This window comes from Lontra canadensis, unplaced genomic scaffold, assembly GCF_010015895.1.
Source record: "Lontra canadensis isolate GAN:19392208 unplaced genomic scaffold, GSC_riverotter_1.0 scaffold40, whole genome shotgun sequence".
Lineage (NCBI taxonomy): Eukaryota > Metazoa > Chordata > Mammalia > Carnivora > Mustelidae > Lontra > Lontra canadensis.
In genome coordinates, this window is record NW_022631034.1 from 5,480,390 (window position 1) to 5,503,576 (window position 23,187).

The 23,187-nt window shown below is 35.6% G+C and overlaps 1 protein-coding gene across 1 annotated transcript in view; it reads right to left on the bottom strand.

Moving 5' to 3' along the window:
- Positions 1–23,187, bottom strand: part of NEGR1 (neuronal growth regulator 1) — an 849,270-nt gene that overhangs the window by 273,396 nt on the left and 552,687 nt on the right. Inside the window, exon 4 of the mRNA XM_032870106.1 lies at positions 7,004–7,135. Within this exon, the coding sequence (XP_032725997.1) occupies positions 7,004–7,135 (132 nt within the window). The remainder of the gene's footprint in view (positions 1–7,003; positions 7,136–23,187) is intronic.

A 23,187-nucleotide genomic window follows, 5' to 3' on the forward strand; every position in this document is an offset into this window, starting at 1 on the left:
AATAATAAAAAGATCTATCAAATTCAATTTCATCTTCAGATTTCATTAGGATCAGGCCTCTTAGAAGCCTTCCATGATACCCCAAGGCTGTGTTTGTGCCTTTCTGATAGCCTTGTGTAGTACTTAATGATGGTTTATCAAAGCACTTACCACACCATAGTAACCATGTGTCTTTCTTATCTTTCACCTTTCTTTCAAGACCAATATCCCAGGCATGAAATCCTGGATAGTATCATGGTAAGCAATAAGCAAACAGGTCAATAAATACATATATAAATGCAGATTTACTGAAGTGCTTCATTATTACTCTAGATGGCATATGAACTAATACTTTAACAGACAACAATACACATTTTTAATACTCTGCCTCTTTTCAGATAAATGTTAATTAGCTTATAATAAAACATAAAGCACAGGACAGTAGCCTAAATCATAAGCAAATGTGAAAGATGAGGTAAATGTAAAGTAAAGATAGAGGCATAAAATGGAACCAGAAATAAGAGCTAATGTAGTAATTATGAATTCAAATAATACTCATTTTTCTTCTAGTTCCACAATAGTATCTTACCCGTTCCAACTGTGAATGGTGGGATTTTCTCTTTATTCGAGGTGATATGTACTTGTCTGTCATCTGAAATTTCTTATAGTCTTAAGTCTGAGATGTCTGCCTAACTTCCAAGGTTTTGAAGAAAAGTTATGAATAGACTAAAAAGTTGGTCATTTCCCTAGAAAGCTTCCCTCTCCTCCTCCCTCTCCCCAGGGACCTCTCATTTAAAGCTTTGATACAATTGTACTAAGTTACACTAATTGGTACATTCTTTCCCACATGTTTGGAGCTAGTTATATTGGAAGATAAAGTGCACATTTGCATAAATGAATATGTATAAGATGCAAAATAATGCACAAATATGTGCCTATGATTTATTGGATCAAAACTTAGTTCACAATACACCCAAAAATATCTTTACTGTTTGACCATAAGAATATTCAATTCCATTTTACTAGAAATTGTGTATGCAAAACATTTCTGTTATCAAATAAAATAATCAATATAAAATCTGACTGTCCTGAGTGAAAACTGAAATCACGTCTGGACATCTTTTTACTTTAATCTGGTTGATTCTATTTTTTTTGTTGTTGTTGTTGTTAATTAACTTTCTTTTGTTCACGTCTGCTTTGTTCTTGAAAATAAGGGAAATTATTAAATATTTTAATCTCCTTGATCCTCAAATTTCTTATCTGTAAAAAAATGGAATTAGTATTTCCTCTCTGTGGTGAAAGCACTATATAAATGTCAGGTTATCTTTATTAAATCTACCTGAATAATTTGGTTAAAAATTTATATTGGAAGTAAATTACTCAACATATTATTTACTTATTGTTTTGGGAGAAAAAAATGTAATGATGTAACAAACAATATTTTTTCTTCTGTCTAGTAGAATGGGTTCACTAGGAGAACACCAATCTTTTTAGTATTTACTCAATCAATGACTATTTTTTGGGGGGCTTGCCTATGGACCAGGTGCTATTCTATGTGATAAGAACATATCATTGTAAAAAGAAAGGAAAATCCCTTACTGCATAGAGCTTACATTCTAGAGTAAATATATCCAAAGAGAGAGAGATTTTTTCAATTGCCTACAGTGAGCCAGACACTATATATGTATATCATTTCATTTAATCCTTACCCAGCCTTGATAATTACGTATTATTGCCCTAAATTACATAATTGAAAATTTACTCAGGGGTAAAGTGGTTTCCCAAGGTCTGAAAACCAAGTAAATTATACAACAGGTGTTCAAGTAAGTAATAAGGCCCACTATTGCCCAAACGGTTACTACTAACTGAAAGAATAACATAGATAGTACATAGAACGAACAGGTTGTCACAAGATCAGAGAACCCACCCCTTCGACGGACACATTCATTTGGAAGGCAAGGTCTTACAGGATTTTCTGATTTCTAATATCTGGGATCCTGCTTCCCTACAGAGATCTACCTTACTTTATTAGTCTTGATACTTTCTAAATTTTCCAGCTTCGAGCTTTGGCTTCTAATAAGTCAGCATTAGTGATTTTCTAGACTCTGGTCTTTGCTTTCTAAACCAGATTTTCACAGGTTTCTGTCTTTTCCAATTTAGTTGAATATATTAGCTTTCTGGAACTCATTTATTCTTCCATTTTCAGTTAACAATTAAAATTATGGGACTAGAATTTTCTAGGCTGCTTCTAGGAGTGGAATACGGATGCAATTAAAACAAAGAATCTCGGGGCCTCTGGGTGGCTCAGTGGGTTAAGCCTCTGCTTTCAGGTCAGGTCATGATCTTAGGGTCCTGGGATCAAGCCCCGCATGGGGGGGGGGGGTCTCTACTCAGCAGGGAGCCTGCTTCCCTCCCCCTTTCCCTGCCTGCCTCTCTGCCTACTTGAGATCTCTGTCTGTCAGATAAATAAACAAAATCTTTAAAAAAAAAAATAAAACAAAGAATCTGTTTAACTATAATCCACTAGCTCCCTCTGGCTTAGCTAACTAACCAGTTTAAAATTTGTTCTTTCTTGTTTTGTGTGTTTATGTGTTTTAATCTCTCAAGATCTGGTTATGATAAAGGTCACAACCTTTTTTATTACTTTCCTTTGTTTTTCATTTTGACAAGAAAATTTTATGGGGCTCCTGAGTGGCTCAGTTAGTTAAGCGGTTGCCTTTGGCCCAGGTTATGATTCCAGGATCCTGGGATGGAGGCCCATATCGGGCTCTCTGCTCAGTAGGGAGCCTGCTTTTCCCTCTCCCTCTGCTTGTGCTCTCTCTCTGGCTCACTCACTGTCTCTCAAATAAATAAATAAAATCTCAAAAAAAGAAAGAAAAAAAAGAGAAAATTTTATACCTATGACATATGTATGTAGATGTGTATATATATGTTTATGTAAATACATACAAATGTATGTTTATATGTATTATATGTATATATATTACAAATATAAATTTATATGTATATATAAAAGAATAAAAGAAAATACACGTAAAGACAAGGAGACTAATCACCTACAAAATCTCCCTATTCAGAAATAAGCTTTGCATTACTATCCTATAAACTTCTTCCTATCTATACTAAGACTTTCTGTAAATAATTCAGAATTTGTTGATATGTTCAATTAATGAACTCACCCCATCGATATAAAATAAGTCAATTATATTAATTATTCCACTAAATTGCTGTTTAATTAAATTGGATAGAAATACACATGAAATTGCTATAGGTACAAAGTATATGGCAAACACGTAATTTACTGTATGCATGTAGTTTATATATGTGTGTGTGCATATATATATATATATATATATGGCAGACATTTTAGATAAATAGTAAAATATTAAACATTCCTAACTCAAAGGGAACCTAAATCTCTTTCTCAAATTAACTTACTGCATAACGGCATCTTCCAGAGCTTATGAAAATTTATTACATTTCATCTTGAACCCCATTTGGGAAAAGGGACAAAGTTTCTCTTCAAATTATAACTCACAAAGCTACTGCAATTCTATATGCACATCATATTGATTAATAACAGTGAAAAGAAGCTCTGCCTTCGACTTGGCACGATTCTATCTTCAGGGAATCATCAGGTTATCAGGAGATGTGCAGTTCCGTGCTGGTAACAGAGACCACTGTGCTCAATTTTGGGATTTGACAAACTAAAGTTTATTCAGTAGGCTTTGGCTAATTTCCTTTGGGAAATCAGCTCAGTAAAATCCATAGATAGTGCTCAATTTTTGACTTTTAAAGGGACAAATTCCCAAAATTAACACTTTCCAAACCTCTTCTTAACCAGGAACACAGTATAGGCATACACTCACACACCTACACGGCTAGAAATCACTGTTATCTGTGTGACATAACCATTCCAAACTAAGGCAAAATTTACGTCTTGACCAGAAGTCTGAACAGAACTCATCAGTTACATAAAATATTGATTCCACATGTATAAATCTAGTTAGTCAATCGGTATTGTTTGTGGCACATTTAGGGAAAGGTGAGCTATCAAAGGTATCATTTAGGAAGGACCAGAAGATAAAACTGATTGTTTAAAATCATTAAAAAGTCCTGTTGGGTTCACTTTTTAAAAAGATGTGAGCTCTATTAATATTATGTTGCCACCATTGTTTCCATTTATGGCTGTACTTTGTCTAACTGAAATAAATTCTTAAAAACAGACAGTCCGTGTTTCTAATTTATTTTTTTAACACATTTATTTATTTATTTTAGAGAGAGAAAGAGAAAGAGAGAGAGAGTGGAGAGGGAAGGGCAGAAGGAAAGGAAGAGAGAGAATCCCAAGCAGACTCCCTGTTGGGCTTGAAGCTCACCCTGAGATCATGACCTGAGTGGAAATCAAGAGTCCTACACTCCACCTACTAAGCCACCCAGGCGTCCCAATAGCTATAATTTCCAAAGCATCTCCATTTTTTTTTTAACTTTTCCTCTTTTCCTTCCTAAATTGAAGTTGATTAGCAAAGTCTTCTTTCCTACCTCTTCTTAGGTGTTTGGCACCCTATAAAAGCCACTGAGGCATCTCTTTCGGCTGATGGAATATCTCTACGTTCTGCTTCAAACCTTCTTGCTCTTATCCTGTATTGAAAGATAATTCACCAAAAGTTTCTCCTCTTTCCACATATATTGGAAGCAGAGACACCGAAAACTTGCTTTGGTTCCTGACTATCTTTTTGAGAATGTTTGTGTAGTGAACAGTCTTGAAAGACAGAAGTAGTTCTCCCCCTGGAGCAAACAGTAGGTTTGTTTACAGTCCAGTATAATAAAGATAAGTTCTCCCTCAGCAGCAGAGGGGCGGTTTGCTTGCTGCCATTATAAAAACGAAACAAAACAAAACAAAACCGACTTTCCTAAGCTCAGGAAGCTTCAGCTATTACACACACCCACTGTGTGAATCGGTGTCACCTAGCCCTCCTCGTATCACCCTGGAGTAACTGGAGCTCAGGGACCTGATGCAAAATAAATAAACAAATAAAAATAAAAAGACAATACTTTGGCTACTGCTATCATGAGTAACAAACTGCCCTTTGTCTCTGTTTTCTGCCAGCATCCACGAAACTGTGGCCAATCTTTCACAGTTCTTGACATTTTGTTTCCCCAGTTTCTGTCCTTTAGCTTCATATGTAGATTCTGTTCTACACCCAGATCCTTTAGATGTTGACTCCTTTGGTTGGCCTATTTTTCTTTAACTTCAATTTTCTCCACATGTCTGTCTCCTTAGTTGACCTTTCTGTCCAAGGTTCCCATTTTTCCAGGAAAAAAAAGAGGATCTAATTAAATGGTAAGTGACAAGGAATTAAAGACAGAGGGGAAAAAAAGGATGAAAGAAAAAGTGTGAATACAAAGGAAAGTGTGGGTTATATACATGGAGCACAGGCCCATGAGAACCCATACAACAGCTGGGTTTTTGATTCTATCCCCATTGGAGACATCGTTTTAGAGACATACTGGGGCTGAGGGTAGAAGGCTGAAGGGGCTGCCTTACTGGGGGAGGGTCCCTTGATTTTCTGACCGTTTGACCCTACCTTTTCATTTCTTAGTGTTCACTTTTAAAAATATTACTTCTTTACATCTTTTTCCAACCCTTCAACAATAAAATCAATAGACTTATGTCAGGTAAATACAGTTAGTGATAAAATAATCAGGAATTTTTACTTGCTAATTATTTCTTATTTCAGCGAGTTCTAGAAGGATGAGCAGCAGTAGCCCCTGCAACAAGAGTCCTGAGAATCAGTAGAAACTTATTATAGATGTAGATTTCCAGGTCGTATACCCCATAGATTCTGGTTTAGTAGAGTTGATTTTCATTTTTGGTGAGCTACTTTGGTGGATCAGCTAAAGTTTGTCTAAGGAATATGAGAAACTCTGCTCCACAAACCGCCTCTTCATCTGGTATTATGCACATTTGTTCTCAAAGAGATAGTTCAACCCCAAATACACAGATTAGTCACTCACAAGTGTTAGTTGATGGCAGTGATTTCCCGTGGCAGACACTCCACTGCCAGGTGTGTTTTCATAGTTATTTTTTGGTCCATGAAATTAAAAGACTCGCATTAATATGAAAAAAAAAAACTACTTAGTTTAAGCATTTTTGGAATATATTTGGAATGATTCCTTCTAATGATATGTGCATTATTAGCAATGGCTATATGCAGAAAGGTATATAAGTGGAATGAAAAAAAATATTGGAAGCTATAGCTTATAAACACTTCTTTAGTAAAATACTGTTATCCTAAGAGTATCTTATTTGAGTAAGTTAAACAATGTGAAAATTTTTAAGAGACTAATAAGGGGATATTTTTGAAAAATACAGATTATTTCAATCATTGCTATTGGGATCATAAGATATAAAATAGGATGTTAGTGAAAAATATCTGATACCAGTGTTTGAGATGCATGCAGAGAGGGTGTAAAATAAGGGCATTCGTAGATCTGCAGGTGTATCGCCCTAATAATGATGCTCGTGGGAATATTTTTGATGCATTTTCTCAATATTTTTCAAACTAAATAGAATTAAATAACCCAAGTAATAGAAATATCACAACAGCTCTTCTCCTTGAGTACAGACCAGCATATTTAATTTCCATCAGGTTCAATTGGGAGTTTCACACTTAAATTCAATCAGCATATAATCCAGGTGAAACTCATGAGAACAAAGAAAATGCCATGAATCTACCGTCCTCTAGAGATAGAGATACCATAGTTTAGAATGCCAGGGACTAGGCTGCTTTTGGATACATTTCCATCTGCACATCAGACTGAACTATTATGGGATTACTTGGGACAACGAATGTTACACAAAACAATTTGATCGATATTCTAACATGTACACACTACCACTATCGATAGGTGGTTTTTATCAATTAGAGCACTTCTTAAAAAATAGCAACATAAATTCAGACAGAATATGTCAGATATTCATCTTTTCACTAAAGTTACGTGGACAAAAGTTGACAGGACTTACAGTTTACGACAACTTTTACTTTTTTCACGTCTGGGAATGACACATCGTTTTCTGCACTGCATTCATATTCTCCGGCCTGGTCCCTTGTAATTCCATAAATGTCCAAATATTGTCCATTTTCAAATGGTTTTGCTACAAGAAAAAAAAGTACAGCATGTTTAATTGTAGCCGCCTGAGGCTTCAGTCATGTAAAATAACAATCTCCTGTCTTCCTATTAGATACTGCTGACAAAAACAATCCCAAATGCAACTGGGGAATTATTAAACCCTTTGTTCTCCTATGTTCAGAGGAAAAGTCAGAGAAAAAAGCAGAAACTGAACAAGGGATACTATAACAACTGTTTCCCCAGAATAGGATATACATGTGTTCTTTTTAATTGATTGTGGTCTCCTAACCTCGTCACACATCAAATAGAGTTCTGCACATTTCTGTAATTGAGTTCAACAACCTTCTAGCAGTGTAGATGAAACTCACTAATATGGCTTGGTACATATTGACTTTTATACAGTGTAAGCTAGCAAGCTGACACTTAACCTAACTAAATGTTGCTTTTCTTTTGGCAAAATTTCATACTCATTCTCAAGGTTTCAAGCCAGATGGTTTGATAAGTTTAGAGGCACATTAAACCATTGCTGCATTTCAGTTTCCAAAATTATTAATTTTTTAAGGGAGGCACACTGTAGATATTATATATAATCTATCCAATAAATTTTAAGAAAAAAATATGGTTCTGAAACTAAGAGTTAAGTAGTGGTAAAAACTAAATTATCTTTATTTTTTAATATTCTAGGGAAAATATTCTTATTCAACTAAAAATAACACTAGAGTAAAAATATAAGGGCATAATCCAAAATGAAAAAAATACTTTCAAATGAATGAAATTTGGAAAAAAAATCCTTTCTGAAATAATAGAATTTTTATTTATTTGAAAACAGAGACTCAGGCAGGAGGGATCCTGATTATCAGAGATGGGGTGGAGGAAGAATGAGCTTATGTGAATTTCTGCGGTGGGAGGGAGAGGCTCTTCTCCCTCTTATACAAGTCCTGAAAAATCACATTTCAGTACATACCAAAGAGAATTGGAAAATGATACAATGATTCCCTTAAACAGCCTGTTTTCAAAAGTCAACTTCATTTTTGTTTTTATTCTACTCTCTTGCCAAAACAATTGTATTGCTATAGAAGTTAGAAAACTAGTAACAAGACTCAATTTTATCTGAACAAAGCAAAATAGAATATAGTTATGGTGCTCCGAATCCAAAATCTATGTCAATTAACAAAAAAATATTTTTCCTTTGGGCTCCCTTGTCTGAGCCAATATCAGTCACTATACTGTTTGTCCTCAGGTAGCTATGATTTTGTTAATTGAAACCTGGAGTGTTTAGAATATATATGATTACATCATTTCTCCATTTTTACCTGGCTGCTCCTAAATTATAGATAGCGAAGAGTTATACTTCTAAGGTGATAGTTGGCTGATATGCTAATTCAGTTACACAGAGGTGAGTTTACAAAAGTAGCAATTGCCCTCAAATCCATATTCTTAAAATCTGATTTTATAACTATTTTCTTAGCTCAACCTAATGCCCTTATCTGACTCCATACACTAATATAATGTTGATTTTCTATTGTTTCCTTCTTTTTATCTTATTTTTACCCTTACAATGAAGATTAGTTAGGTTTAAACATGTCTATAAAAACTATTGAAACATAGGGAGGACAAAATCCTTACTCACATCCAAGAATTTTTAGAGTGTAACTTGAATTATAAAGTAAAAGGATGTTAAAGGAAAATTAAAGTATGGGTAAAACTGATATACCAAGACTAAATAACCTAGTTGGGCAGGTAAAATGAAGCCAATCATGTGTGAAAAGGTAAAAAACTGTGAAACTTTGTAAAAACAAATTTATTAGGTTCTAATTTGTTTTGTTTTCTTTTTTTTTAATCATTTTTTAATTTATTTTCAGCATAACAGTATTCATTGTTTTTGTACCACACCCAGCGCTCCATGCAGTCCATGCCCTCTCTAATACCCACCACCTGGTTCCCCCAACCTCCCACCCCCCCACCTCTTCAAACCCTTCAGATTGTTTTTCAGAGTCCATAGTCTCTCATTGTTTACCTCCCCTTCCAATTTCCCCCAACTCCCTTCTCCTAACTCCCCATGTCCTCCATGCTATTTGTTATGCTCCACAAATAAGTGAAACCATATGATAATTGACTCTCTCTGCTTGACTTATTTCACTCAGCATAATCTCTTCCAGTCCCGTCCATGTTGCTACAAAAGTTGGGTATTCATCCTTTCTGATGGAGGCATAATACTCCATAGTGTATATGGACCACGTCTTCCTTATCCATTCATTAAAATGTTACATGAACATTCCTATTTCACATCTATTGAATGTTTGTTCCTGGAAGGGGTGTGTGTGTGTGTGTGTGTGTGTGTGTGTGTGGGTGGGTAATTAATTAGTGGTCTAAAATAGCACTGAAGGATAGCTTTTAGCTTTGAGTTTCTGATAGGGATCACAGGCTACGATAGGTCCTTTATAATCTGCTTTCTCTCTTCTCCTTATTTAGTTCTTCTTTCTGCTGCCTGGATTCTTTATTCTTCAGTTCACCCTGGTAACTTCTTTTTTCTTCCAGGGTCTTTGATTAAGCAGTATGTCCTCAGAGAAACTTTTCCTGATTTAGTCACTACTCAATCTAGTAGCTACGTGTTACTTACTTCCAAAAATACACTAAAAAAGCCTGCGCATGGCATAAACATGTTTGCTATTACTTATTTAACCATAAACCGCTTTTAAAATACTTATCTTTCTGTTATACTATGTATTTTGTGATATAGAGGGTCCTGGGGGTGGCTCAGTCAGTTGACCTTCCTACTCTTGGTTTTGGTTAAGGTCATGATCTCAGGTCCTGAGACAGAGCCTGGAGTCAGGCTCTATTCTCAGCAGAGAGACTGCTTGAGATTCTTTCCCTCTCCCTCTGTCCCACTCCCGGCTAGTGTGTCCATGCTCTCTCTCAAATAAATAAATCTTAAAAAAAAAAAAATTCTGTGTGGGGTGCCTGGGTAGCTCAGTTTGTTAAGTGTCTGCCTTCAGCTCAGGTTGTAATCCCGGGGTCCTGGGATCCAGCCTTGCAATGGGCTCCCTGCTCTGTGGGGATCCCCCCTCTTCTACCTCTGCTTGCTGTTCCCCTTGCTTGTGCTCTCTCTCTGAACAGATGAAATCTTTAAAAAAAATTCTGTGACTTAAAAGGTTACATCTTATTCTATATTTAATATGGTCTCTATGCACATTTGTTGACTACATCATTAAAGAAAAAGCTGTGTCCTCTAGAAACTGGGAATGGCCCTCAGCTGACAGCAAAAAATTGATTCTCCTCCAGAACTAGAAAGTCCAGAAAATATGACATTCCATTAGAAATTAATTTTCTTATTCAAACAATTGTTATCCATGACACCATAAATAAAAACAATATTTATCTTTTATTGACTCCTTATTAAGGGTAATGTATCATGATAAATGCTTTTTTCTCTTTTTTTAAAGATTTATTTATTTATTTTAGAGAGTAGGGGGGAGGAGCAGAGGGAGAGAGAATCTCAAGCAGACTCCCTGCTGACTGTGGGGCCTGACTTGGGGCTTAATCTCACAATGCTGACATCATGACTTGAGCTGAAATTGAGTCAAACACTTAAGTGACTGAGCCACCCAGGCACTATGATAAATTCTTTTCATTATGAATTCCTCAGTTAACCTTAGGTAAATGCATCAGGTAGGTTCTGTCATATGGAATAAGATTCTATACGGTTAAAGAAGTAAAATATCTTGTTAATGGACCCAGTGTTGGATATGAAAGTCAGAATTCCAAAACCTATATGCCTGATCTGTATGCCACTGAAATGCTGATTAGTTTTCTCACTTGTAAATGGTAATAATAAAAATGCTTATTTACTGCAAAAACTAAACTAGGCCATATATGTGTAATCCTTGCTCTCAGGACTATAAAGCATTATATGGATATTGATTTAATCTCTGAATTATCAGTTTTCCATAGCTGCCATAACAAATGACCACAAATTTACTGGCTTAAAACCATATAAATTTATTATCTTACAGTTGTGTAGGTCAGAAGTCCAGAATAGGTCCATGGTAACTATAATAAAGGGTCTTCCAAGGATATTTGTGTCCTAATTTTTGGAGTCTGTGATTCTGTTAGCTTCCATGGAAAAAGGGACTTTGCAAATGTGTGAAGTACGTTGTGATAGAGACTATGATGGGATGCTCAGTCTAATCATATGAGTCTTTAAGTGTAGTATGTGGAAGAGTGGGTCAGTGAGATGTGACATGAAGAGTCACCACCGCTGACTTTGAAGATGAAGGAAGTGGAACATGAGCCAAGGAAAGCTGTGTTCTCTAGAAACTGGGAATGGCCCTCAGCTGACAGCAAAAAATTGATTCTCCTCCAGAACTAAAAAAAGAACACAGCCTGTCAATACTTTCCTTTTAATCTGGTGAGACCAGTATCAGATTTCTGAATTACAGAAGTGTAAAATAGAAGTGTTTTAAGCCACTAACTTTGTAGTGATTTGTTACAGCAACAATATAGAATTAATTCAGGGCCTCCTTGGACTGTCAGCAGTGCAGGATTCCTTTCTGGAGGCTCATTTGCTCATTCGGGATGTTGGGAAAATGGTTACAGTGGTGCCGAGAACCTCATTTCCTTGGTGGAAGGCCACTCCTAGCTTGTAGAGGTCTCCTCATTTTTTGCTTCACAGCACCTTCCTTCATCTTCCAAGCCAGCAAATGGTGGGTTAAGTCCTCTCTCACTTTGAATCTTTAGGGCTTCTTCTCCAGGTGCATCTCTCTGAAGGACTCTTCTGCCTTCTCTTCGACTTTTAAGGACTCCTGTGCTTCAACTGAGTCCATCTGCCTAATCCAAAATAATCTTCTCATCTTTAGTTCTTAACTTTAATCGCATCTACAAAGTCTCTTTACCATGTAAGGTAACATAGTCAACAGTTTCCAGGGATTAGGACATGGATATCTCTGGTGCCATTATCCTACCGACCATACTTGTTCAGTAAACTTGCAGTTATTTTGCACATACAAATTGTGATCTGCCTAGAGTATTCAAGACAGCAGGATAAGAAAATGTGTGGTCGAATTGATACAGTCGCTGAGTTCATTAATACCTCTGAAAAATAGGAGTGAAGTTCAGAAAAATAAATTTAATTAAGACATTCTTTTGGAAGCTAATGCTTTTCAGGAAGACGTACTGCAAACCTAGCAGGTAATGTGATTCGGGGAAATGTTATTAGAGCACAGAAGTAGTGCAGTTTGAAGAAGCAAGTAGAGGAGGGTGTATGGCAGATAAAATCATGGAAGCCACCTACTGAAATGATTGCAACAGGGGTTTCAGAAGCAAACAAAAACAGCCAGTAAATAAGTAGCTCAGCATTTTGATTTTTTTTTTTACATATGTATAATAGTCCACCAGACATTAATGAAGGGAAGTTCTAAAGTCAGCTCAGAATCATTTCCTTCCTGCCTGCCTGGCTCCTTTCCTTCCATTCAAATGACATTATTTGTGCCACGATCACTGACCAGTGAACAAAACTGTTTTCATCTCAAAGAGCTTATAATTTACAATGGAAACAAAAATATAAGCAGGCAATTTCAGTAAAGTGATAAGTATATTTGGAGTAAATATAGATACTATGCTGTCATAATTGTGCTGGTATAACTTCAAGAAAAAATTTGAAAAATGTGTTCAGGCCAGAACATTCATGCAGTGGAAGGACTTGCATGCCTTTGAAGGAACATGTCTGCCCTTTAACTTAAAGAATAATTACAATGCTATAAGTAAAAGAGTATAACAAATTTGAATATTTTAAAATACTATATTTTAAAAGAACTCTGGAATTCTGCTCCCAGTTAAATTAAAGAAAGATCAGACTTAACCTCTCTGCCATAAGCCACTAGAGAAATGGATAGAATATATAAAACAACTCATTGCAGACACTGGACAACAGGCTGAACAAGACTGTGATCCCTGAAGCAAACAAGGTGACCCCTACAACTGATCTCCATAACTTTCTATCTAGAGGCAATTTTCACCTCCCTGTGCCCAGTGATATTCTTGACTTAAGTAAAGAAAAGCTGGAATTCCGGCAGGCCACGGGGCCTGGGTGTTAGTAGTACAGAGTTCTAGAGAGAAGGAACACACAGTGACAGAAAACCAACCAACCAACCAATCAAACAAAAAAAAAACTACAGAAATCTACACGTGCTTCCTTGTCTTTACTACAGATGAGGCTGTACATGCATAGGGAGAAATCCCAAAATATTTGGGAAAGAATGACTAGAGAATTTGTAAGCTGAACAATTCCTAGAGCTTGAACAAGTTGAGGAGAAATTTGATCTCTGACCAGAATGGGCGGGCCTCTGTAATTATTCACTGAAGGCTCCAGAGGGCTTATGTCTTAGTAGTATGACTTAAAAAAAAAAGCTGGAGCAAAGACTCTTTTAGACTTGCTCTTTAAAGCTTAAAAACAGGGTTCAATGGACCAAAATTATCTCTAAATTATACAGCTTAATGTAAGAAAAAGGAAGAACATTTTTAAAGGAATAAAATATACCCTAGACAACCAACAAGCTAACAACACAATGTTTAATATCCAGTTTAAAAAATTACTACATATTCAAATAAGCAGGAAACTGTGAACAATAATTAGGAGAAAAATCAGTCAATAGAAAGAGATCTAGAAGTGACAGAATTGATAGAACCATCAGACAAAGATGTTAAAATGGCCCCCACTATAACTATGTTCAAGTATTTAAGGTAAAGTGTGAATATAATAAGGAAAGAAATGGAAAATAGAAAAAAAATCCAGTGAAAATTCTTGACAGAAACATAAACTATCTCAGATGAAATATCAATTGGCTAAAAATAACAGCAGATTAGACACTGAAGAAAAAAAGTTTAAACTTAAAAGCATAGCAAGAGTATCTAGTATAAATCCAACCTGATATACTACATATGAGGAAAGAGAAATGATTATTTTTCAGACTAATCTGAAAATATAACCCAGTTGACAATAGAATAAAAGTCTAAAATTGGTTCCGTAAACTTCAACCTTAAGAAGCTAGAAAAATGACAAAACCTAAAATGAATAGAGTTCTGAAAATAATAGTGAAAATTAGCCAAGTTAAAAATGGACAATCAATAGAGAGAATCAATGAAACCAAAAGCTTGTCTCTCAAAAGATCACTGAAAAGGATAAAACAACCAGACTGATAAAGAATAAAAAGAAAGACCACCCAAGTTACCAATAGCAGAGATGAAAAAGAGGACATTTCTATATTTATAAGAACAACAGAATGGCTACTAAGTAAATATTAAGACAAAAAAAAACAAACCTACCATTTAACTCAAGAATTTAGATGACATGCGCAAATTCCTTAAAAGACATGAATCTTCCAACTGATTTCAAAGAAAAGGTAAAATCTCAATATTCAATACACATTCAATGAGAAGAAATTAAATTCGTAATTTAAAAAATTACCAACAAAGAAAAATTCAAGATCATGGTTATTAAGATTTTAAGAAAAGAATAATACCACACATACCAAGTTTTCCTGAAAATGAAGGAGGGGGAAATTCTCCAATTCATTTTATGAGGCTAGCATTATCCTTAATATCAAACTAAAGATGCCAAACTCCCCCCCCGCCACACAAAACCTTATAAACATTGACACAAAAATATTGTGACAAATATTTAGTAAACAAATCCAGTAATATTTAAAATGATAGTACACCATGACCAAGTATGGTTTATCCCAGGTTTGAAAGGCTGGTTGTACAACTAAAAAAAATTAAATAATGTAATTCACTATATTAAGAAGAACAACAAAAATATATAAGTATCTCTAGATAAATCACTGAAAAAATTCAATAGCCATTCAAGATAATAAAAGTTTCAGGAAACTGAGAATTGTATGGTACTTTCTCAATCTGATGAACATTTTTATGAAAATCCTACATCTGACCTCATATAGAATGACGAAAGGGTAAACAGTGTCTCATCCAAGATGAGGATCAAGGCAATACTGTCCACTCTGACCCCTATCTCATATCTTATACATAAAGTATCACAGCAATCACCACTGACCTAAATGTGAATCACAAAACTGTAAATATTCTAGAAGAAAACAAAGGAGAGAATCTTTATGACCTTGACTTGGCCTAAGAGTTCTCAGATATGACACAGGAGCACAAGCCATACAAGAAGATATTGATAAACTGGATTTCATCAAAAGTAAACAATGTTTGCTGTGCAAAAAGCACCATTAATTAATGGCAAGCCATGTAATGGGTGAAAACTTTGTAAATTACATATTAGACAGAGGACTTGTATCCAAAATATATAGGAACTCTCAAAATTCAGTAAAAACATACCACCTAATAAGGAAATGGGAAAAAATTTAAGTACACTTTATTAAATAAAAATACTTAGACAGTAAATAGGCACGTCAAAAGATAATGAACAGGTTAGTCATTGAGAATATCAGGAAAAAAAATAAAAATTAGATTCTGTTGCATATATATTAGAATGGCTAAAACAAGCAAACAAAAATGGATTAGTGCTAGCACGAAACAGAGTATCTACAGCTCTCCTACATTGTTGGTGGGAAATGTGAAATGATGCAGTCCTTCTGGAAAATAGCTTACCAGTGTATTTACCATGTTACTTAGAAATCTCATTCTTAGAAAAGTGCACACAAAAGCCTATATACGAATGTTTATATTATTATTTTAAGTTTTTAAAAATTTATTTGAGAGAGAAAGAGAGCATGCATGAGTGGGGAGATAGAGAATCTCAAGCAGACTCGGCACAGGCCACAGCGCCCAACACGGGGCTTCATCTCAGAATCCATGAGATCATGACCTGAGCCAAAACCAAGAGTCTGACACTCAACTAGCTGAAACTCCCAGGCGCCCCTGTTTATATTAGTTTTATTGACAATTATTAAAAAGTGGAAACAAGCCAAATATCACTTTAACTAGTAAACAATTAGTAAACAAACTGTGGTAACTCCATATAATGCAATACTATTTGGCAATAAAATTATTCATATATACATAATTCGGATGGATCTCAAATACATCCTGCTAAATGAAAGACACTAGACTAAAAGGTTACATGTATGGTTTCATGTATAAGACATTCTGGAAACAGCAAAACTGTAGAGGTAAAGAATAGATCCGGATTGGGGGATGTGGACTACAGAAGGACAACATGAAGGAATTTCTTAGCGAGATGAAACTATTCTGTATCTTGACTGCGGGTGTAGATACATGAGGACTCATTTGTCAAAACCCATAGAATTTTATACTACAAGAAGTGATTATTTGTGTAAATTTAAAGACAAAAGCCTATCGATATACTATCACACATCCACTAAAATGGACAAATTTACAAGATTCGCAATACCAAATATTAGTAAGAATGTGGAGCATGTAGCACAGCTTTCTCTTAAGAAGGCACATCAAAATCCCTGTTTTCCAGTGCTTTCAGTCCTACAGGGAAGGCAAGAATTTTAGGAGTATTCTAATTTGGTTCTTGGTTAATCACATTTTAGAAGTTCCATAGAGGTGATGTGAATTACACCTCATTTTGCTATCTGTTGCCTCAGGATTTCAGCTGAAGGTTCCATTTTAGCATCTTATTATATTAGCTTCATGACCTAGGGCTTTCTGTGAATAATATCCTCTCTACTCCAAGCTCTGGCCAGAGAATAGAACTTTGACTTCTTTGGTGTTTAATTATTATTACAAGTTCACATACAGAAATAGTATTCATAAAAGATTACCTGAAGGAAATTCATTCATTTCTTTAGCTATTTAAAATTTTTCTTTTCAGAGTAAGCTGGTATATTAAAAAGCTATACACTGGACTACTTTATTTTGGTTCCTATTGAATTTCCTTTACCAAACCTTGCTTTGGTGTTATCACACCAGTCTTCATTGAGAGACAGTATAAGAAAGGCCATACGAAACTTCCTATTACATTTTTATCAGAAAAAGTAACTGAGGTCCTGCTGTTAAAATCAATGTATCGCCTTTCTGAGGATCCATGGGAGAAATTCTCTGTGCATCTTAGTACTAGGAAAAGCTCTGTTTCTGACATCCTAATTTGCTTTGATATTATGATCCATGATCTTATAAACTGTTTCTCTTTTTTCTAGGCTGCTAGGAAATTTAAAGTCAAGATAAAGGAAAATATACTTTTGATGTCTCTATGCTTAATGATGTTTTGAAGATTATTAAGTAATATGTGGACAGATCAGGACATCATAAATAAGAATAGCCAAAGCTATTTGGAAAATAGCTATATTACATATAATGGAACAGAACTGTGTTAGAATCAAATAGATTAGACGATTTCCTATTGGATATTACCATGGAGCCTTTGGATCTTACCTTGTGTACAAACAGAACTATTTGTTCAGCATACAGAAAACAAAGAAGCATGGTGTCTAATAGGAAGGCTATAATAATTGGGACGTCATCTCAAGATCATCAAACAGCATTTAAGTGACTAAACATGGTGATGCTTCTAAGTCATTTAGCATCTTGAGGAAGTAGATATATACCCACAGTTACTGCAAAAAATATTCTTATGGATGGTCTTGTCAGAAAAAGAAAAGAGAAAAAAAGATATTTTATAACAATAATAGAGAAGGAGGTAATTAAGACTGGGCTTCAGAGTAGATGCATTAGGTGTCAGTGATCTAGGTCAATTTTTAACTTTTCTCAGGGTCAATTTTGTCATATACACAAAGAAAACAATATTGACTTCAGGGGCTATTATGAGCACTGAATGTAAGAATATGTATAAAAGTGGGACGGACACTGGGTGGCTCAGTTGGTTAAGCGTCAGACTCTTGATTTCCATTCAGGTCAAGATCTCAGGATTGTGAGATCTATTAGCCCTGCATCAGGCTCTGCCCTGGGTGTGGAGCCTGCTTAAGATTCTCTCTTTCCCTCTCCTCCTGCCCCTCGCCCCACCTCTCTCTCTTCTTCTCTAAATAAATAAATAAATAAATAAACAAACAAGTTAAATAAAAAAAAAAAGAATATGTATAAAGCCATGTGCAAAATCCCAATAAAATTAAAATGAATATGTATATATTTTAAATATGTTATTTATTTATTTGACAGACAGAGATCACAAATAGGCAGAGAGGCAGACAGAGAGGGAGGGAGGAAGCAGGCTCCCTGCTGAGCAGAGAGCCTGATGCGGGGCTCGATCCTAGGACCCTGGGATCATGACCTGAGCCGAAGGCAGGGGCTTTAACCCACTGAGCCACCCAGCCACCCCATGAATATATATTTTTAAAATATTTTATTTATTTTAGAGAGAAGAGAGTAAGAGAGAGAGCACAAGCTGGGGGAGCAACAGAGGGAGAGGGAGAAGCAGGCTCTCCACTGAACAGGGAACCCAACGTACGGCTGGATCCCAGTATCCGGGGATCATGACCTGAGCTGAAGGCAGCCGCTTAACCAACTGAGCCAGCAGGTACCCCAAATGAATATTTTTATTGATAAAAATTATTAATAAAAATAAAATTAAAACTATGATGTATTTTCAGTGTGTAGAGTGTTTGTATTTAAGAGATAAGAATTATGTTGTCAGATCTCACAACATAATTTGATTTTGTTAACCAAAGGCTATAGAGCCAGAAAAGCAGTTCAATAGTTTAAAGAAAAAGACACAACACGTATATCTATCCCTGTCAGGTAGGGATCTGATTCACTCAGCATTGTACTAACAGATCCTTTCTGTCATTACGCAGTTTGGATTATGTGACTATTTTTCTGGCCTCTCTATATTTGGTGGTTTGAGATGCATTTTCCCTGGAAAACAAGTGATTCCTTTTGTAATGGCAAGTTTAGTCATTATTTGTTCCTTTCAAAATTTAAACAGAAAAAAAAAAAAAAGGAAAGGAAAGGAAAGTGAGATAACATACTGTACTTTATACTGGGAAGAACTGCCCCTTTACCTCCTTCCCAGCCCTACCCCTAACACACATACTTTCTTCAAGAGGGGTAAATTACAAAAGAGAGTGCTTGCAAAGCAACTGGCTGTGAGTATTTATATGGTTGTTTGCAACTAGGCTCTGTTCTGACCAGGTTGAATCCATTTCTTGCTATGTATTATTTACGGATCTATGAACAGAGCCATATGTTACTAGCCTGCACCATGTGAAACCTCTATTATATTCCATTTGTAAGCATTGTAACTTACCTGAATGAACTCGTCAAAATAGGCTATAGTCTAATAAAACTATCTTCTCCAAGTGACAATAGCTACAGTTATAGAAGATTCAATCGGGTATGAGGAAATACTGCTTACACTTCCACTGTGCCTGTAACTCACTGTATGGCTTTATCTATATGTCCCTCAGCAGATTTGTTCCTTATTTTTGCATCTGCAAGACAGCAATTATCTTGTTCCTAGAGTCACTCTTGTTGAGTAAACTCCAGTTACAGACACTCTTTCTTTTCTGTCATGCGAAACAGCCCAGTGCCTATATAGGTCTGCAGAGCTAATCTTAATTAGGTGCCATAACTCTCCTGAGTGTATATGTATTTTTTAATTTTTCATCAAAGCCAAAGACTTAACCTACCATTATTTTTTAAAGCTGTGCTTAATATGAAATAGTACTGTGTTCCAGAAAAAAAAAATCTTCAACATATGTTTTTAGCAAACATCATTGAATATTATGGGCTGAATTGTGTAACCTCCAAAAGTCATACATATGTTGACATCCTAACTTGCAGTGTTTCAGAACGTGACCCTATTTGTGGATAGGGTCTTTAAAGCAGTGATTAAGTTAAAATGATGGGCCTTGAATCAATATGACTGGTGTATTAAAATATGAAGAAATTGGACACAGGCATACTCAGAAGGAAGATGCTGTGAAGGCACCAGGAGAAGACAGCCATCTACCAGGCCAGGAAAGGGGCTGGAAATAGACCCTCCCTCAGACGCTGCAGAAAGAACCACCTTTGTCAACACCCTGATCTTGTAATATACATTTCTGTGGGTTAAACCACATACTCTGAAGTACTATATTATGGCAACCCTAGCAAACGAATACAGGTGGCATACAAAGCAGTAAAGGCAGATCTTGTCTATTCAGGGACATTAATTATATTTAAAATGCTTGAAATCCAATGGATTGCCTCTTATTATTGGTAGACTTTTCATTCCGATTTTTATAAATTCTAAATATTTGTCTCACTTATGTATCCTCAAATAGCACATAAAGTATCACAGGATGTATGTAAGGGCCTGTCATTTTTTAAAACACTTGTGGTATGTAAAAAAAAAAGATCAAAGCAGTAATCCTTTCATTATTCTTTTTCTGTCCCTTTTATATGCTTCTCTCTAATCTATTCTTATACTCCATTCTCTTCCCAGTAAGCTAGGTATCCCTTTCTGTATGTTTAAGAGTATGCCTATTTGTTCCAATACCTTGATCTCTCTTACAGGACTTCATAAAAAAAAATCCATAAGATTTTCTGTTATGAGCAAAAAATTACTGCTTACCTCATATTTGGGTTGGTATTGGGAAAAGGGATAAAGTAAGAATTTGTGTTACAAGATAGCACAGAAAAGAGTTTGAGGTAATAAAATTGTGCCACTGTCAGGGGAAAAAGTTCTAAAATCCTTCACGGTTTTGCCCCAAACATGTCCAAACTTTGCTTTCAGTAAAAGTATTGTTTGGACCAGCCATTTTTGAATGTGAACCAACATGATATATAAGATTTAATGAGAAGGGTCTGTTCTTAACTTCCTACTCTCCCTGCAGCCATCAACTTAGAAAATTTTGGAATTCAAATGTTCTCATTTATCAATACATAAAAATATTCATTACATTCTTTAAGTTAAAGTATGAGAGGTAACTGGATGAAAGAATGATAGAATGAAGCAAGAATAAATACACAAAGTAATGCATTGCCTGGCCTTTCCAGTTTGACCATCACTGCATTTCTCTGCCAACCCCAATACTTTCTGCCCTCTTCTTGCTGGATCTGGAATTGATATAGAAAAGTAGAAGCAAAACAATTAATATCATCATCTTCAGGGGACCTCAGGGTACTAGGGATGGAGGAACCTTTTATAAACATTGCATTCGCTTATCTTTCCAACATTTCTGGAAAGACTAGATAGATCCCGCTATTTTTGAAATGTCAAGACCGAAGTGAGAAAGGCAGAAACTTTAGAGGACTTAGAATTCAAAAAATTCTAGTTTTACAAAAATATAATATCATGAGCCCATAAGGGAGCATGTGCTCAATATGATGACATATCTCATATCATGCTTATGGACTAAGAAGAAAGCCAAGCTGAAAAGGTCACTGTGATAAAGATATACAATGAGACATAATCATTTTCTTTTTGATTATTAGATATTACTATAGGATTATAAGAGAAAATAAGAAGAAAATGATAACTGTATAGAAGAAAAAGTGAATGCAGAGATGATAGACATCCAATAGTAATTAAATGGTTTTTTTAAAATAACAATGCAAGTTTTTCTATTGTACAACATTGGGACAGTATATGGAAGGACATATTAGTTGGTGATTGGAATATATAGGTTCAGTGTAAGTGATCTGTTAACTGTATCTATTAAATCTATTATCTATTAACTCAATCTATTAACTCTATCAATGCTACCTCTACACAAAAAGAGGAAAATGAAACTCTTCTGAAGCCATCAATTTCTGTGTCTACATAGCTAAATCACAGAGTAGCGTATAAACGATCCATGCATGTGCATGGGTGATGGGCTAACGGGCATCAAAAACTTTGCCAACTATCAAACATATCAAACATAAACAAAGCCACTGCTGGCTTTCCTCATCCCTAAAGTTCCCATCATTATCAATTATTCTTTTAGTTGAAGACTTTTTTCCCCTTGGAAACTCTTGTTTAAATTGTAAACACTTAACTAAGAAACAAAACATATAAACCTACCAGTACCTATTTCTTTAAGGGGCCTAAAGTCAAGTCCTCACTCTACCACTCTGTAAGTCTAAACCAATTCCCTGAGCTCACATCCATGATTTTTGTCTTTGGTATATTTGTCATGCCAAAGCAGCTACTAGAAAGAAAAGGAGATATTGGGCAAAATATGCAGAGGGTTGCCTGGGTGGCTCAGTTAATGATCTCAGGGTCCTCGGATCAAGCCCCATGTTGGGCTCCCTGCTCATCAGGGAGCCCGCTTCTCCCTCTCCCTCTGCCCCTCCACCCTGCTCGTGCTCTCTGTTTCCCTCTTAAGTAAATAAATAAAATCTCTTAAAAAAATAAAGTAGGAAAAAAAAGTAGAATCAGGTTTGTTTGTTTCAAAAAAGCTACGAGATAGATGTTTACACGATGCCCGAACATCCAGTTTTGTCATCTCTGTCAAAATGAGAGCCCCATTATTCACAATCCTTGCTTCCAGTGAACTCATTCTCTGCAGGAAATCAACAGTTAAAACTATTACCTTTACTTAGAACAGTGAGGTCAATAGTCATTTCTTCAGAGAAAACAGCTGCTGGTACTGCAATAGCCTTCCAAATATAACAGGTGGGAGCAAGTCGGATTAGATAAAAGTGTTAATGTATTTATAGCACAACAGAGGAGAAATCACAGATGCAACAAGTTTGCACATTTAAACACACATCATTGACCCTGCCAGAGACTTAGGAACGTAGATTTATTTCACAAGCTTTGGAAAGAATTTTACTAAAAAATCATGTGTGCTTGATCATCTTCCTTCCTTGAAGATTTCTGGTATTCATGTTACTTTTCTTTTTTAAAACTTATAGAAAGTTGATTGCCCTTAGAGTCTTAGAGTCTCAAAACATACTCTGAGGAAAACATGTCTTCAGCTGATGATGGAGGTCATTGCAGAAATACTCCACAAGTCATACAGAATGCTTTCAAAGGAAGCGTTCAGTGGCATCAGTCATTCAGTAAATACTTATTGACAAAACATTCTCTGCCAGCCATTACTCTAAGAGCTGGGAATATAAAGGTGAACAAGACACCTAACATTCCTGTTTCTGTTGGACTTGCAGTGTATCAAGGTGTAACAAATGAAATAAAAAAGTGAGTAC